The sequence below is a fragment of the Thermobia domestica genome, chromosome 5 (genome assembly GCF_964235325.1).
Source record: "Thermobia domestica chromosome 5, izTheDome1.hap1.1, whole genome shotgun sequence".
Classification (NCBI taxonomy): Eukaryota; Metazoa; Arthropoda; class Insecta; order Zygentoma; family Lepismatidae; genus Thermobia; species Thermobia domestica.
This window is the reverse complement of record NC_137458.1, coordinates 58348846-58367235: the sequence shown is the minus strand read 5'-3', so window position 1 is coordinate 58367235 and position 18390 is coordinate 58348846. Positions and strand designations below refer to the sequence as shown.

General features: G+C 35.7%; 1 protein-coding gene and 1 long non-coding RNA gene across 2 annotated transcripts in view; one reads left to right on the top strand and one right to left on the bottom strand.

Annotated features, from left to right (window-relative positions):
• Ttc7 (tetratricopeptide repeat domain 7) overlaps window positions 1-8344 on the top strand; it is a 55016-nt gene extending 46672 nt beyond the window's left edge. Inside the window, exons 13-16 of the mRNA XM_081758690.1 lie at window positions 585-823; window positions 2684-2788; window positions 7207-7298; window positions 7987-8344. Of these exons, the coding sequence (XP_081614816.1) occupies window positions 585-823; window positions 2684-2788; window positions 7207-7298; window positions 7987-8119 (569 nt within the window). The 3' untranslated portion in view covers window positions 8120-8344. The remainder of the gene's footprint in view (window positions 1-584; window positions 824-2683; window positions 2789-7206; window positions 7299-7986) is intronic.
• An 8860-nt stretch (window positions 8345-17204) lies between these two features.
• On the bottom strand, window positions 17205-17932 carry LOC145684653 (uncharacterized). Its single transcript, XR_014131348.1, has 2 exons — window positions 17783-17932; window positions 17205-17413 (listed from the first exon to the last, which is right to left on the bottom strand). It is a non-coding gene; the product is annotated as an uncharacterized LOC145684653 (long non-coding RNA).
• Between the last annotated feature and the right edge of the window lie 458 nt (window positions 17933-18390).

Below are 18390 nucleotides of genomic sequence, written 5' to 3'. Positions count from 1 at the left end.
TACATACTACAGAATAACTCGAATACGCCAATTGGGCGTTTCATTGTCTTGGAGCTATGCTCACTTGTAGTCTAAAATTTCCTTCTGTGAACTGACTCGAGACATACTTAAGATTAAAATGGACCATGAGTCAAATCGGTGGCCTTCCGAACGAGTCTTAGTTCGTCTATTCCAATCAACACAGTAAAAGTACTTTTCACTTCAAAATAATGTAGTTGTTTAAAAGAGAGGATCAATGGCATAGCACCAAATTTTGAAACACAATAAATCATCAATGTGAATTTAAAAATATGAAAGCAGCATACATAGATATTGTTAAATATAACTATTACAATATTATGCCTAATCTAGTGAGGCTTCGTTAGAAAAATCGTAAAACAGGGTAACGGGTATACGTTGCAGCTACTGTTGGAAGATTAGATATTGAAGTGTAACTGATTTAGGTAAAGTATTATGATGACTAGTTTTAACATGATATCAGGGTAAATTGTCATTTTTGTATTTTAAAGTTGGAGGTGAAATATAAAAGCATGAGAGAAGCCAGTTTTCGTACATTGATGTGTATGTGTGTATGATGTTTCCAGGTTCCCTTCATGCTCATTCCCTCGTCGTGTCTCGTGTAGAACAAGCACTATCTGAAGTGGCGTCGTCGCTAAGTTCATTTCAACCACGACCGGGCCCTCAGAGAGCTTGGCTACTTCAGTTGCAAATCTGGCTTTTACTTGCGGAGATTTATCTCTCTCTGGAACAGACAGCATCCGCCGTTGCGTGCATTCAAGAAGCAGCTTCCATCTTTCCATTATCCCACCACATCATGTATATGGTGAGTATGTCTTGCGATTTTGCGCGAAGAATTCAATAAAAATAGGCGTGAATCAGTGTTGTATCTGTAGGATATTGTATGTCATTTGATATTGAAGTTTAAATTGTAAGCTATTGATATCTTGAATCTGTAAATTTATGACAAAGTGCTGGAGTAATGAATGAAGAACAGATTTGGCTGGATATTCTAAGTACTTATCTCTACCCCTTCGTGTTCGTATTCTGTATACTAATAATTTTAACTGGTCGATGTATGACGTAGGAGGAGACCTTTATTTAACAGGATGATGTTATTCTAGGTACTTATCTGTACTCCTTTGTGTTTGTATTCTCTATGCCACTAATTTCATCTGGCCATGTATGACGTAGGAGCGGGCCTTTATGACTAGGGAAAGGGCAGAGAGAACGGGCTGTGTAAGAAAGGGGAGGAAATGCGACAGATGAAGTGGAATGAAACTAGTATTGACAGTGTGCGATTAGTCATGAAATAGGAGTAGTGTATCTGAAAAAAAAAGTCTCGTTTACCTATCACCACGTCTTCTATCAATGCCATCTTATTCTTGCTCTCTCAGTGTTGTTTACTGAGAATACAAGCAGTAAACTGTAACTTCACAGGGCATCTAGTTGGAAATGATAGCTCTATACCAAAGTCTCGGAGATGCCAAATTTCTGTCTGTGCTTCTAGCTTATTTCTCTTTCCTTGCATTCCTCATACTAAATTCATCTCTACTTTTTCGCATCACTTCTGAGATTAAATTTTCAAAATATTATTAAGAAATTCCCATATACGAATTTTCGTACTTTTTCATGTAGCGGTACAAAGAAAGGAACTACATTGCGATTGAAATTACGAACCTATTGTCATTGTTGCCAAATGAGTGTTGCACAATGTTCAATCTTTAATATTTGCATATGTTGTTACAATTTTTTACTTTTTTGTTCGGTGTAATATTGATTGATAGCCAATAATAATTAAAGAATTGATGGTGAAATATGCGTTCACCTTCCAGAAAAGCATAGTTATGTGTATATTGTTGCGGTTTGTTCCAAATTATTATGGTGTTTGAAAATAAATCTGCATCAATATGTATATGAGGATAAGTAGCAGTAATATGACGAGATATTACATTGAAGTGAAAAGAGTAAGTAGCAGAAGCTATGTGGACTGTCCGATATCATGTGCAAATCAAATCCTACTTTTAACATTCTAGATGTAGTATGTACGTATATTGGTAATAATATTTACATGCCTGAAGGTTGTATTTTTGAATATTCGTTTGAAATCAAGGTTTCTCGTTATTTCACTATTTTTATTTCTTTCTTTCATGCTGTTTTGCTCTTTGAATGAAATGTAAGGTATTGATGTTTTACGCACACAAAAGTTCAAAAGTAAGATTTACAAAAGTATATACTTCCGCAACAATTTTTTAAGAGATAGTTCGTGAGTATTTAAAATTACATGCCCGTAGTCAAACTGCCTCCATAAAAGCTGCTGCGTGAGTACCTTAGGATTCTGAAACATGCATATTTGGATAGTGCACATACTAGTTCCTAAGTGAAGTCTTGACCCGACTACGGTAGGTCCCATCGTATTCGAGCTATGGACCTTTAAAGTTCATTTTTTCATGTTTCTGGCAGCCTATAACTCCAAAACGAAGCATTTGTGCACCGAAGTTGGTCTATTCTTTCTTATCTTGGTGTTAGGAATCACTTCCCAAACGTTGTCGGTGTTGTTTTGAAACACCATGTGTATATATACATACATACATACATACATACATATATATATATATAAAATGTGTATTGAAGTATAGAAATCTATTTTACAGACCACAATTGTAACATTTTTCTTCTTTTTCAGAGAGGCTTAGTTCATGAATATAAGCAAGAATTTGCAGAAGCAAAACTTTGTTTCCAGAATGCAATAGCAATTAATCCTACTCATGTAAAAAGCCTTCAACATTTGGTAAGTGAAAAAAATCACTTTGGAAGTACTATTAGTAGTTTTGTGTGTGATCAGGATTTACTATCGTTATGCTCTAATACTGATATAGTGTGACACAGTTTATTAGGATTAACTTAACACTTGCCTATTACGTGCTTTGGGAATCGTAATCGAGTAATTATATTCCTGGTATGATTTCAGCAACCTATTATACTGCCTTCGACAACTAAACACCAATGAAGAGCTTCGGCTTCACAGATATTTTTACCTGTTATTTAACGTAGTCCCTTGCTCATAGAAAACACTAAAATTAGCGAAACGTTTTAAAATTTTGGTTATCACTACATTTACCAATATATATCTATCAAAAAATACAGGGTGCGTTCACAAAGTTTCAAGATTGGTCTCAGAATAACAAATGTATTACACGTTTTTGTATAGCGAACTAAAAGTCTTCAAAATCTGATCTTTGGGCAGCAACACACCGCTGCCAGCATGTTTTCAATTGTTCATAAGCTCCCTTCGCGCACAAGGCTGTGAAGGGACCTCGTCGAATCCTCCTGGACCGCTGGAATCGTGTCGAATTTCTCCCCTTTCAGATCTTTCTTGATTCGGGGGAACAAAAAAAGTCGCCGTGAGCTAGGTCGGAGCTGTAGGGTGGATGCGGCAGTGTTGCCACGTTGAACTGCGCCAAAACTTTGGCAGCGGCGAGTGACATGTGAGAGTGGAACGAATCTTACTTCATCAACAATTAATCTTACACTAAGACGACAATCAGTGTTTAAGATTTCATGCACTTTCATCAGATTTTCATCAGTTCGGCTTATTGCAGATCTCCCAGAGCGGTCATCGTCTTCAACGTCCTTGAGGCTCTGTTTGAACATCTCGTGCCACATGAAAACCATAGCATGTTACATAGCGTCTTCTTTGTAGGACTCTAGAATCACACGAAAAGTTTTTGTAGCTGTTTTGTTCAATTTCGCACAGAACTTTAGAGCATAACGCTGCTCCAAATGCCGTTGCATTTTCCACTCACTCAGGTTTCGATGGGGATCACTAACATGCACTTACGCCACTGGCGATCTACTCACTCTCGCGTCTCGGAGGCAACTGACGCTCGTGCGGTCGGTTAGCTGACACCCTCCAGTTCTGCACCCTGTCGGTGAAACGGGTCTGTGTGCGCGCCCCTACTCAGATAACACTCAGTCTTGGAACTTTGTGAACTCACCCTGTAAGACGCTACTACTTACACACGCTTTATACGATTTAGCGTTTCGTTTTGTACATTGAACAAAGTGTGTGCTAATAGTAGCATCCTTTTTTGTTCTATATGAAGTTGTGAATTAGTATGTATGGTGATCATAAACATTTTTAAAAAGGTATTGCTAATGTTAGTGTTTCCTGTGAAAAAAAAAAATCTCCGTTAAGAACATTCAGAAATATTTGTGACACTCTTCATTAGTGTCTGGCTGTCGAAGGTAGCACAGTTGGTTGCGGAAGTCATACCAGTAATATAATCAATCATCCAATTAGGATTCTCAGAGTGCATAATAATAGGCGAGTGTTACTTACTGTCATTACACCTAATTTTAAGATGTTTCTTTACTTGGAAACTTCAGAAATTATTCTCGTTGCATAAAGCCAATAGATTTATGCAGGGTTTAAGCAAAAATAATGTTCTAAAAATAACTATAATTTTTATTATTGAAGAATTGGAGCATAGTTTATCTTTTATCTTTTGGATTGATACAGCACTTTTGAATAGTAGTTACAGTTAACTAATGTACTATTGTCATCAACGGGTTTGAAACTTCTTATATGATTATTTTATTGGAAAGTCGTAATGGATACATAATTTGAAAACGTTGAAAACTTAAAAAAAAACATTTATTTTGTGAAATTAAATGGAATGAGATTTTGAATATCGCAAGTTCATGCCTTATTTTCTTTAAATATAGGAAAACCATTTATCTGTTTCAGTTTTGATAAAATAAATAAATGGGATGGGACAGTTGGGTGATACATGGGTGGCACATTTGATCCTGTCGTTGTTATTTGTGCTGTTCTATAATCTAATTAATTCTCCAATTGCCTTGCGATTTCTTACGAGTTAATACTAAATATTCTGTACTGTCACCATACATCGAACCCCGGATCAACACGAATTAAAGATAATCACTACAGGGGAGTAAACATTCGATAATTGTATAATCGATTAAATTCGACTTAATATTCAGTGAAGTAGCACTATGATTTTTGTTTGCGTGTGAAGTATATAAAGTGAGGTAGATTTATTTGGTGTGGATAATAATATTTAACAATTGTGGTATTTAGATATGTTAGTGAAATATATAAATTCCAGAGAGATTATATTTGCAGTTAGAATACTTTCAAAGAGTGGACTGTTTTATTCATTTTGCAGTGTCTATTTCTGTAAGAAACTACACTTGTTTGCTTAAGTAAAGATTGAAAGCGCAAGTGGACCATCTTTTGAGACCAAAATCGGGACTATACCAGGGTGTCTATCGGTCACGAAAGTCACGCATGTCACGAAAAAGTCACGAAATCAGAAAACTGTCATGAAAGTCACGAAAAAGTCACGAAATTTAGCTTTTGGGTCACGATTTTTTTAAAACTGCAAATGTAAGTACAGATCGGAAAATTTTGTTCTGTAAAACGTCAAACTTCACCACCAAAAATGTTTATGGTAAACTTTAGACGCTATCAAATCGCAAGCAAAGTACGTTTCTATCTCATGGATGAAAATTAGGCCTAATTCGCATCCAAATTCGCTCTTAAAAGTGTTAAGAAATTTTATGACTGAGTAAAGAAAAGGTCACGAAAAAGTTACGAAATTTCATTTTCATATTTCCCCCTCTTTCAACATTTCTGTTACTTGTAGAAGTTAGGTATATTAAGATATGTTATCTGGGGGAAAATAAAATAAAATAAAATAAATTAAATAAATAAATATATAATCAGCAGATTTTCTTTACAGGGTTCACTTTGACCTTTTGGGAAACTAAAACGAGTTACAGAAAGTTGGGGAGATCAGAGAAAAAGTCAGGGATTTTTTTTTTTTTTTTTTTTTTTTTAAGCTATATGCCCATAAGAAGAACGCCACAGAGAATCAAGACAGATTCAAAAAGTTGATAAGAAAAAAGGTTGAAAATAGAAAATTATCATCAGAAATAATTTTAAGGGGCATAAAAGTAATAAACTTCAAGCTTTGAAAGAAAAATAAATTAATTAAAAAATTCAAATGCCAGAGAAGAAGGAAGAAAAAAATGTGTGCGCTGGTTGTAGATAATCAAAGATATAGGCCAAATTATGATATATGTTTACTTTTTATTTGAGTGTATTCAGAACGCTGAGATATTAGTGTGTAATTATTGTTGGGTACTAGTGTTGTATTGTATTGCAGTTGGATTTTCAGTTTAACGTTCCTTTTCAGCAGCGAGGCTATATGAGACGTGGACCTACTGATTAACGTGGAATCCGAACCACATGAGCTTCCGCCGGGAATCGAACCCGGGCCTCCCACGCCAAGGGCGCGTACGCTAACCGCTTATGTTGTATTGCAGATCCAAGAAATTTTATTCATAATAAGTATTTACAGTAAGAAAGTAAGCTTATACTGTATTTAAAAAATAACCAGAGCTTTGGGTTGCTCTGGGGATGGCGAAGGGAAATTAAAAAAAAAAATCCTGATTCACGAAATTTAGCCACATATGATAGTGGTGTCACGTATTAGGGAAAATTTACTTACTCATGGAAATTCGGGGAAAGTCATTGTGAACTCTGCTTATACTATATGTTCAATATTTTCGGCTCAGTCATACACTTTTTACTCTTGAGTTCGGTGCTCATAGTTTTTAGATGTGATAGATCACATGTAGTGCATCACAACTCCTGTTGTACTTAGACGCATCAGTGTTGCTTATGAACAACCTGATCTTAACAGTATTAATCTCCGTTCTTAAGAGTAAAAGGTACGTGGCTGTTCAGGGAATGGACTGGATAGGGTAGTTTCTAGCTTACCGCCATCATTAGCCAGATACCCAGGCTCGATTCTCAACTCGGTCTCTCACTTTTTCACTTTGAATTTTATTATATTAAGATGTAACATTCGCTTTTGTTCCCTGTTATTACCTGTTAAAGACGAATTATGGCATTTGTATCCTGAGCTTTTAAAATTGTGGAGATGACATACTCTGGTATTTAACTAGAATGTAAGATCCATTTTTATGGAAGTAACATATTTTCAGTTAATGCTTATTTCTTGTGTATATTAAATAATTACTCCGTAAAAGAATATTCTTCATTAAATACTGCAATATTGAAGTAGTAGTGTGGTCATATCTTTGTTTTTGTTATTAATACCAATATAATCATGAAGCAGCACGTGATTTTGTTACACTATTTAATATTTGTTTCAGGGCTTGATATATCATTATCTAGGAAATGAACGTCTTGCAGAGAAGACACTTCGAGATGCAGCAAGGATAGATCCAGTATCACATCAAACGTGGTAAGCAAATACGTAATGTATTGTGGTGCATATTCTTGTTTATTGTTAAACGCCAGTCCTCGGCTTCCGATATAAATAACATTGGCCAACGGGACTTACATCTGAAGTAAGAAGTAGTTGCAAATTTCTAAATTCTGTTGTGGAAGCCATATCTAGTGAGTGAGTAGTGGCCCCGCGTAGCGTAGACGCTAACTCTCTTGCCTTTGGTGCAAGCGGCCGGTTTCAATTTTCGGTAGGGCATTCGGTTGAGAAAATGTAACAGCTTTTTCAGGCCATAGTGTTATTTTTAAATCAAAATTAAAGTAGTATCAGTTTTGACCTCCACAGATTCAATACTTATATCTGATATGTACACTTTAGTTACTATACCTTGAAATAAAAAAGATCAATGTCCGACAGCCTTCTTAGATTCCTTGGTTGGTAATTTGAATCTAGTAGTTGGATCGGCGTTGTCTTCTTTCAGTATGGCATCCCTATTTTTTCGTTGTATTTATGCTTGTTCTATTTATTAGTAAAAACTCTTCATAGTATGTGATGTTCTTGCTTTCCGCTTCAAAAAACGAAGTCACATTTTCAATAATAAAGATAAAAGTTTTTCCTTGTAGAAGTGAACTGTAAATAATAGATTTTAAAAAAAATCTCAGTTCGCAAATACGATGCATCAAAATAATATACATTTCTTTTCTAGGTACAACTTAGGAAAAGTATTGGAATCTTTAGGTGAATTTGATTCTGCCAGTGACTGTATGGCGACAGCGCTGGAAGTGGAAACTACAAATCCAATTTTACCCTTTTCTTCCATTCCTTTGTGTTTCGATTAATACAGACTATACCAAACTTTCAATATAGAAGGTGCTATCAGTACTTAAGTGTCTTGGTTTTACAAGAACGTAGCTGAGTTAAAGAGTGGAATGGTAGAAATTATGTATTATATGTGTAAATAGGACTTCATATAAAAAACGTACATGTATAAAGTGGATCATATATATTGTATCTATATTAATATTTTAAATGTAAATATATATATACATATATATTTTTTATTACAGCTTACTATTTTATTCCATGAAATTCTCACAAAACATTATCCCTTTAGCATCCCTGTTTCCAATCGAGAAATGTATTTTTCTAAGTTTCTACTTGTAGAAGTTGAAATTGATGTCTTATCAATAGGCAAATCTATTGAAATCTCGAATTCGATTATACAAATGGAGAACTTTTTGTCATATCATCGACTGTACTGTTCAACCATGTACCGCAAACTCCTGTGCTTTCTAAATTTTAATGCCACGTAAATGTTGGAACTATTCCACTGTGAATTCGTAATCTCAATATCATCATCGTCTCAAAATAATGAACTCTCTTATTCTTATTAATGCAGGAATAAGGCGAAAGGAGGCTGATAGTTATTTACTTTGTGAGGCTTCCAAAATTTCATAAAAATCATTCATCGTTACGACTAAAGGACAAAGAAATAAAAACCACAGAGATAAAATTATGAGGTAAAAGCAGAATGTAATACAAACATAGAAGAACATAGTAGAAGTAACAAACATATACATTACCTATGAATATACAGACATAGAAGTAATTATGAAACTTCGTATGAACGTTGAAACTGCTTTACCTTGTTCTTACATCTTTTTCTTTTTTTTCTTTTTGTATGGACGGTGAAACTGTTTTGTTTTGATTTTATTTCTACTTTTTCTCTTTTTTTTTTGTTTGGACGGTGAAACTATGTTGCGTATTGTTTTTATTTTTACTTTTTACGTATTTGTTCTGAGGATGAATAAATTTGTTCGAAGTACAGTGTGTCTACGAAACGTCACATATCGTGAGGTATGGATTTCTATGGGGAAAAGGAAAGCTTCTGGGAACAAGTCATTCCGGAAAGAGTCCTGTAACATTACTTTATTCTGCTGGCCTCCTCTTATTCTCCTTAGTGAACGTTGGCTCCGTCTTGTTGAAGAGAAAAAAATATACTGATTGAAATCAAGGCCATGCAGAGCACAAAATGTTTGTCTATAAATATGTATGAAATCGGACTATGACCTGCTCTTTATATTTCTTATCTGTAACTGTTGTTGTGTTACCATGTTGATCATCTTTGATGAAATAAGGTTTGATGATGACACCATGACTTGAAATGATTGCCCATACGGTTACTTTTGCCGGATGGAATAGTCTTTGTGCGCATTCATCGGGCCTCTCCCAACGTAAAAAAAAAAGCATGTTATGTTTGTTTGCGTGACCACTGAGAAGAACATGACATCACCAAACCACCAAGTGCCCATGAATGTGAGTTCTGATGTATAGCTCGCGACAAAACATAACCAATTTTTTCCTCGAAGGTCAAGATCTAAGGGTTTACTTGTCCCTACCATAAATCCTTCATTGTAACTAGATTCCGGCGTTGCCGCTCCAACTCAGGTAGAACTGTATAAAGCTCTCAGTATGGCTAACCCCATTACGGTTATCATAGTAGCCCGAGCCCGTGCAGACTTCTAAACACATTACCCCACAGAAATGAGTGCCATAAGTCCAGGCCTTCTAAAGGCTGTTGCGCCAGGAATTTAGTTATCATTATTATTATTGCTAATAATAATATGTAATATTAGTAATAGGCTTAATAAAGATTCTGCCTGTTTATCTGCTCTACTTGTAAGTATATTATTTCTAACTTTAAGATATAGTTATACAGGTCAATATATAATTGATCAGTTTCTTTCTAATGTGATTCGTCACGTATATAAAAACTGGACAAACTACAAATTAGGATACTATACACAGGGAAATAATAGTGATAGCTTTATTACTCAGATATTAACCTGCATACATTAATACATATGAGGATTTAGGTACTTAATGGAATGCATTTTAATCATTTCTTTTTTTGAAAAGAAAATTTTAAATTGTCATTATAGACAGATGGCCTGTCGAATAATAATAATAATAATAATAATAATAATAATAATAATAATAATAATAATAATAATAATAATAATAATAATAATAATAATAATAATAATGATAATAATAATGATAATAATAATGTTTTCCCAGGACACTGAACAAAGTTATGTCTTGCAAAATATTTTTGATGGAGACAAAGATCATGTTGTCATGGAGATAGATCAATCGTCCTCAGAAAGTGAGGAAAACGAAAACGAGGACAGTTTTGAAGTCTTGAAGTGTTAAGTTCCAATTGTTTATTTTATCTATTTATGTGAGAATTTTCAAAATAATGTTCAATCAGGTCTGATATAGTGCTTTATGTAAGATTGATTCTAAGTTGCATGAAGGGCATAAACAAATATTATTATTATTATTATTGTTATTATTATTATTATTATTATTATTATTATTATTATTATTATTATAAAAGACTAACATTAGTGCATCACGCCAACTCCTAATAGTAAATCACGTTGATGCTCATTGCAATATTTGGTCTAGGAATTAATTCGTGCGGTTGGTACGCACACATTGAAGCTGTAGTACAAACACAAAATACATAAATACCTTAAGAAAAATATTGTCCATCGCTAGCCACCACTTTCGCCCATCTGTCAGGCAATGTACGGATTCCGTGGCGAAAGAAGTCCTCATCCTTGGAAGCGATCCAGTCAGAGACCCATGTTTCGATATCTTCTGAAGAAGTAAACCGCTGTCCAATCAAATCGTTGTTCATGCAATCGAACAAGTAGTAGTCCGAAGGAGCAACGTCTGGTGAATACGGCGGGTGGGGTAAAACTTCCCATCCGACATTTTCTAAATAGGTTTTGACCGGCTTTGCGACATGTGGGCGAGCGTTATCATGTTGAACAATAAGTTTATCATGCCTGTTCTCCCATTCTGGTCGTTTTCTGGCCAGAGCTTGCTTCAAACGCATTAATTGTCGTCGATAACGTTCTCCATTCATAGTTTCACCCGGTTGCAGCAGCTCATAGTACACCACACCTTTCATATCCCACCATATGCACAGCATAACCTTTGCACAGTGAATATCTCGTTTTGGTTGTGATGGACCTGGTTCACCTGGTTTCACCCAGGCCTTTTTTCGTTTAGGGTTCTCGTAATGGATCCACTTCTCATCACCCGTAATAATTCGATGCAGAAACCCCTTTCTGCTCTGTCGTTGAAGCAGCAATTCGCAAATGGTTTTTCGTCTTTCAACGTCTCTGTCTTTCAATTCATGTGGAATCCAATGTGACATCTTTTGAATCATTCCCATGGCTTTCAAGCGTTTGGAGACTGTTGTTTGATCAACGCCTAATGCTGCTGCAAGTTGTTCCTGCGTTTGACACGAATCCTGCTCGAGCAATGCTGTCAATTCTTCGTCTTGAAATTTTTTTGGCTGTCCAGCTCGCTCTTGGTCTGCCAAGCCGAAATCACCACTTCTAAACCGTGCAAACCACTTCTGACACGTTCGCTCAGCTAGAGCATGGTCACCATACACTTCCACCAAAATATGATGACTTTCAGTCGCACTTTTCTGCATGTTAAGGTAATGCAGCAGGACACCCCGCAAAAACACTTTATCAGGCACAAATTGCGCCATGTTCACTTAACTACAAACTGGTGTTGTTGACGCTTTAATCCACTGCCCTATACTACGAACGATACGCGATGACAGGGGTTTGCAACACATGTGTGGATACACGGAACTGTGGGACGCTCCGTTCGTTGCGCCATCTCTTGTCCACCCGCACGAATTAATTCCTAGACCAAATAATATAATGCAATAATTTAGATTTGAGCATTTATATTTATGTATCAGCAAGTTCGTTGGTCGGATACCTTAAAAAAAGAAAGAAAAAAGAAAAAAAGTGAATGCAAACAATTAGAGCTCTTAAGTATTGACTTTAACCTATAATTAGTGCTTGAACTTTTCGGGTAAACTGTACCCGCCCGATACCCATTGCGTTTGGTTTACTCGATCCTTAGACCTGATAAACCCGTTTGATCCGTGTTTGCCCTGTTTGGACCGTTTGAACCGATAGACTCGTTATGAGTTCGTACATAATAATTAGAACAATTTGTGTTATGATAATAAAGTGAAACAACACATCATTTACAATAATGACAGACTAAGCTTGTTTTCATAAAAACGGGATTATCAGGTCATCCTTATTCATACGGTTCAATCGGGCAAACCCGATTCATACGGGTAAAAATACAATATCGGTCTAACGTGCGGTCCAGTTTCTATTCTATTTTTCGAGCATTACCGCAAATGCACAGTAGCCCGAAATGGCTCGGAAACATCATATTATTATTATTATTATTATTATTATTATTATTATTATTATTATTATTATTATTATATTAATAGGAGAGTAAATTACTTGTTGAATGACTTGTACGTATTTTATCCCTATTTTAAATGGTTATTCTGGTTTTATGTATCTGCTTATTGGTTTGCAACACTCAGATAAAAATAGTTCGAGACTTCATTGTTTACCCTGGCGGCAGGGAGAGCGGCTAAGCTTTTGTAATACCGGCAACATCCAACTGGTTGACAAACCGCACGTGGCCGCTAACAACCATATGACAGTTTTACTGCTGATAAGAAAACTTGGTTTAGCTTTGAAAACCACTATAGATGTACTGCGCCACAGTACTGCAACCGAGCATGGAAATCTGTTTGATTCAACTGCTGAAGCACCTGTATTTTATAAGAACAAGTACCAATGCTTTTCACCATTCGACGTACACTGGTACGTTCAATTTAACATTAACCATGCAAAAAGCACTTAAACAATCCAGAAAATAATAAATCAATCTTATCAATTCACGGTTTCGGTTTCGGTAGTTTTTTTATTTTGATCCACTCTGAGTAAACAAAATCAGAGCCATTTTCCAGAAAATACACAAAATAGGCAAATTAAAGAGTTGGGGGAGATACTAAATGCCATCCCTTTGCTTTTAGTTTAGTGCTGGAGTTACAGAAGTTTTACCTATATTTAAATTATGAACAACAAGGCCTTTTTTTCCTACGGACTGCATTACTTTTGTTGAATGAAACAAAATAAAACACAATAAAAGGTACTGCTTCCATTGGAACTGCTGCTTTCTTGAATTGTGTACTTTTTGTACCCTCCTATTTATTTATTTATTTTTTTGGCAAGCGTACAAAGAACGAACTAAAATAATAATTCCAATATATATTTACTTGAATTTTGCCTCTTTTACATACTGGACATGATTCGATAGAAAATTTTCCTCAGTGCAATGGGATAGGGTAAGACTGTTTTCTCATTGTCTGTTTTTTCTGGTTTTTACTCATTCACTTGAAAATGTTGATTTTCTAAAAATGCCGAGAGGGACGGAGGCCCCATTAAACCCCTTCGGCATACACCACTGGTTCCTACTTGTGCTACCTGGACTTACACTTACAAGTATATCTAGCTTGATGTTGATATTCCGAGCTAAATTTATAAACTTAAATCTCAATATTCATGTAAAACTTTTATTGTGAAGTTTAAAAAAAAAAGTGTTATTCAATTATCTGAACATCCTTAAATTTTCTTCAACCGAGTAAGTGAACTTAGATGAGCCACTCGAAGAAATGAAGGAACTCCAACAAATTCCATGCACACGATATTTATCCTTCATGAAGCTCACTTAGCGCAAGCTGGGATCGAACCAGGGACCCCACGCACCAGAGGTGAGCGGTCTATCACTGGGTGTGGATTGTGGTTAAGTTGTAGGCCAACTGCTCATGCTGCATATAACTGAAAGGAACGTTCAACTCCAATCTATAATATAGTGTTTCCAAGATCAGAACAACTTCTACTAGGGATCTGGTCTCATTAGACTTAAATAAATAAATTTAAAATAAAAAAAATCCAGAGATGTTCATTGACGTAATCTGAACTTCAATCTAATGAAATTTTAATGACTCAGATCCAGTGATAGAGCTCCTTCATGGCTAAGCGGTTAGCGCACGCGCCTGTGGCGTGGGAGACCCGGGTTCGATTCCCGGCGGGAGCTCATGTGGTTCGGATTCCACGTTAATCAGTAGGTCCACGTCTCGTATGGCCTCGCTGCTGAACGGGACGTTAAACTCAAAATCACCTCAACTCAGATCCAGTGACGAGACTAGAGGTTATCCGTCCCCCGATTTCTCCCTAGATATTTTATATTGTAAGGTTGGTCAAGTGATATGAAACTATTATTTTCGGTATACAGAAAATAGCTGTCCCCAAAATGTTTGTTCCTCAACTTGCCCCTCCCACAAGAAATTGAAGCTGGCGTCGTCATTGCTCAGATTTTGTTATACACAATATCCTTTATTCTAGTTCTCAGTTAATCCTTTAGGGGGACACGATGCCTCAGTGGTAGAGCGCTTACTTCTGGTGTGTGGGGTCCGTAGGTTGATCCCCGGCCTAATAAGTTTATGTGGTGAACAACAATGTGTCTGTGGGTTTTCTCGCGGTACTCCCGTTTTCTCCCACTTTCTTATTCTACCAATTCTTCTATCATCATTCATTTAATGTAATCATCTGTCTCCTTTAGTCTGAAGGGAATAATCGTGAGACGTTAAACTGAAAGATTTCATTTCAGTTCACTTAATTTATTCTTTATTCCGTGTAGAGAAGGGAACTAGTCATCCTATCCTGACTTAGTGGCTCTGCATATAGAAATCCAAATAAATCTTGCCATCGAAGTTGGAATAATAATAATAATAATAATAATAATAATAATAATAATAATAATAATAATAATAACTAGAGTTAATTAAAAGGCGTGGTTGTGATTCAGCAATTATAATTTTCTTTGTCTGTAGGTCAACGTCGAAGTAGGGTTCCGAGAGCGAAAGAGAGAGAGAAGAATCCGTAGAAATTCACTATTCGTAAAAAAACACTATCGATTACAATTTTAATGATCAAAGTAACCCTGATTTATGATAAAATGTATCAGTTGTACATGTTTCCTAGTTCAATGTTTAAGCATATTTTGATCGGAATAGGAGGAAGAGCACCTGCCACAGTAGACTAGATCATGATGGTCTATGATAAAGTTTGATATATGCTTCATCCATCCGTGTTTCTGTAATACGAGGGGAAGACGAAAAATAAGACTCCTTTTCTGTTCTTTTTCTCGAGAAATCGTACAGCAATGACGCAAGTAAGATATTTGTTTAGTGCGAGAATCATCCATACATAATTTAGAACGATCAAGATCCTTCAGATGGCGCTATCGCAGTACTAGCGGAAAGGTCGGATGAGCAATTCATTCTCCGCCCGCAAGATGTAGAGGTTGGATCAGTCAATGCTCAATGATGTCAGACACTGACAAGACTGACACATGGGGTTCTCTTTTTGGACAACAATACAAGACACGCTCAGCCAATGGCGGATCTAGAAGGTTAAAACTGGGGAGGGGCAGTCACAACTCAGATTATGATAGGTATATCATGAGTTTACTATAAATTTTCAAAAATATATAACTAATGTCAGATTATTTTTGTGCCTCAAAAAACTGGGATGTTTGTAATTGCTTTACCATCAAAAGAATATTTTATTTTTAATAAATTTAGTTATCCTTGACTTTTTTGAAATACAAATGATTTTTTAACATTTTTTAAAGGCCCTTCCAACTCCCCTTACAGCCCTCCACTCCGCCCATTGCTTTAAATGTCTAATTACAAAATGTATACAACTCTTGCTTTGGAAAAATTTACTATCTCAATGGATACAAAACTGTTTCTACGACTATTAAAACAATTACAAAAAAGTGTTGTTGACAAATTACCAGTTTCATGATTAGTATGTGGATCAAAATTCCAGTATATTTCCAGTATCAAAATTAAATTCCAGTATAATTTAAGTGTTTCCAGTATCAAAAATGAAATGAAAATTTTAAGTTTTACGTCACACGCTTATGCCGGTTAGGCTAAAGGAGACGGTGATTGTGAGAAATGAAAAAAAATGGCGGAATAAAGAAAGTGGGAGGAAACGGGAGAAAAACCCACGAGCACGGTCTTTGTCCATCACAAAGTCCACACTGCGTGAGCTGGGATCGAACCAGGGACCCCTGCACCGGAGGTGAACGCTCTACCACTGAAGGTATGACCAACCTGGGTGCACAAATGCTTTATTTCGGAGTTAAAGGCTTCCGAAAACATGAAAATATGAACTTTAAAGGTCCATAGCTCCAAAACTATGGGGCCTACCGTAGTCGGGTCAAGACTTCACTGAACAACTAATATGTGCTCTATCCAAATATCCAAGTTACAGAATCCTGTGGTACTTCCGCAACAATTTGTATAGAGGTAGTTGGAGAGTACTTCAAATTATATACCCGTAGCCAAACTTTCTCCATAAAAATTGCTTCGTGAGTACCGTAGGATTCTGAAACATGCATTTTAGGATAGATCACATATTAGTTGCTCAGTGAAATCTTGACCCGACTACGTATCAAACCGAGGACCCCATTTGACCCGACTACGATAGGCCCTATGGTATTGGAGCTATGGACCTTTGAAGTTCATTTTTTCATGTTTTCGGCAGCCTATAACAAAGGAATCATTTGTGCGCCCAGGTTGGTCAATACTTTTTGTCTTATCTTGGTGTCAGGAATCACCTCCCAAACGTTCCGGTGTTGTTTTGAAACACCCTGTATTATCTTGACTAAACCTCCAGAAGAAACTTATTTTCCTACTTACGCTCGTACATAGGAGAATCTTCCATACGTAGTTTATACTTAATATAGCTTCTTAAATTCCTGAATTTCGTTGTTCACAAATAAACATACTGTAGTGTCAGGACTTAAATAAATATTAAAATGAAATATTCAGATTGATTACAAATTTAGAAAATGATGGGTGATAAATTTCAACGTGTTTTAAGGGACTAAAGAAATAAATTTGTCAAATGCTTCTTCATGATAGTGTTTATTTGAAACTGTTAACTTCACAGATTTGGAACTTAGTACCATAATGCTATTGGTTTGTTTTGGAATAGATCACTTATACCTTCGTCACCTTTTGGCCTGCCGAAAGAAGGTGAGATTCCATACACTTTCTGGGATAGGATTTGTTCTTGTTAATTTCTCCTTCAACTCTCGATAGAAGCTGTAAACGACGAGTAAACAGTAGCAGGTTATTACTGTAAAGATAAAAGAAAGCATATTTCACTGCATAGAAATTAATTTTATCAGAGTGAAAACAAGAATTCTAGGAATGATAAAAAAAAAAAAAAAAGGATTAAAACATTGCAATCTTAGTTTTTGGATTAGGGGCCATAAAATTTTTGAATGGCCCATAAATCGAGTTCTCTCTCTCTCTCTCTCTTTTTTTTAATGGAATAAGCACATCATACTGAGTTACGTAATAGTTTGGGCTTGGCTACGCTATATGTAGTTCTCCGGATATAATGGCATATGAGAAAAATTTTGATTGAAATATATTGGATTTTTTGATCCAAAAATTGCTGTTTTTATACTGCTCTAGGTATTATGGCTGTAAGAGTGATTACCTTCACTTATGACCAAAGCAAGGACTATTACACCACCAGCTTCTGATTTTTTGTCCTGAAATATGGCTGCTGCTAACGAAACATACAACATACATACGAGAATTACTCCGATTGACTGCCAAACAATCCATGGCAAAATCATTTTAGGCTTTCCCTGTAAAAGAAAAATGCATGTTAATAATAGTACAGAAGTTCTTGAAGACGTATAGGGGAAGGCGTTGTACCTGTGAACACTTTTAGAGTCTTCGAAATTTTGGTGCTAATATTCAGCACTTTTTCCCCAATTTTTGTCGTATATTTGAAGTGCCATCTCTTTGCTATCAGATAGAATGATTTTTAAAGTGTTACATAATTACATTAGCTTTTATAGAATATAACAAGAGCATATCCGTTTTGTTCACAGGTACATTATGGTCGTGTACCATTGAACAGACCCTCTTGTACCTTTGTACAAAGTGATAATTACAACGTTTCTGAGGCAATAATATAAAAAGAAACCGTAAATATTAACAGTTATAAATTGCAATAACAGGTTTAGCTATAAAAGTTCCCCAGAATTGAAATTTTATTAATTAAATTAAAAATGAAGAGAAGTTCTAAGAAAAACT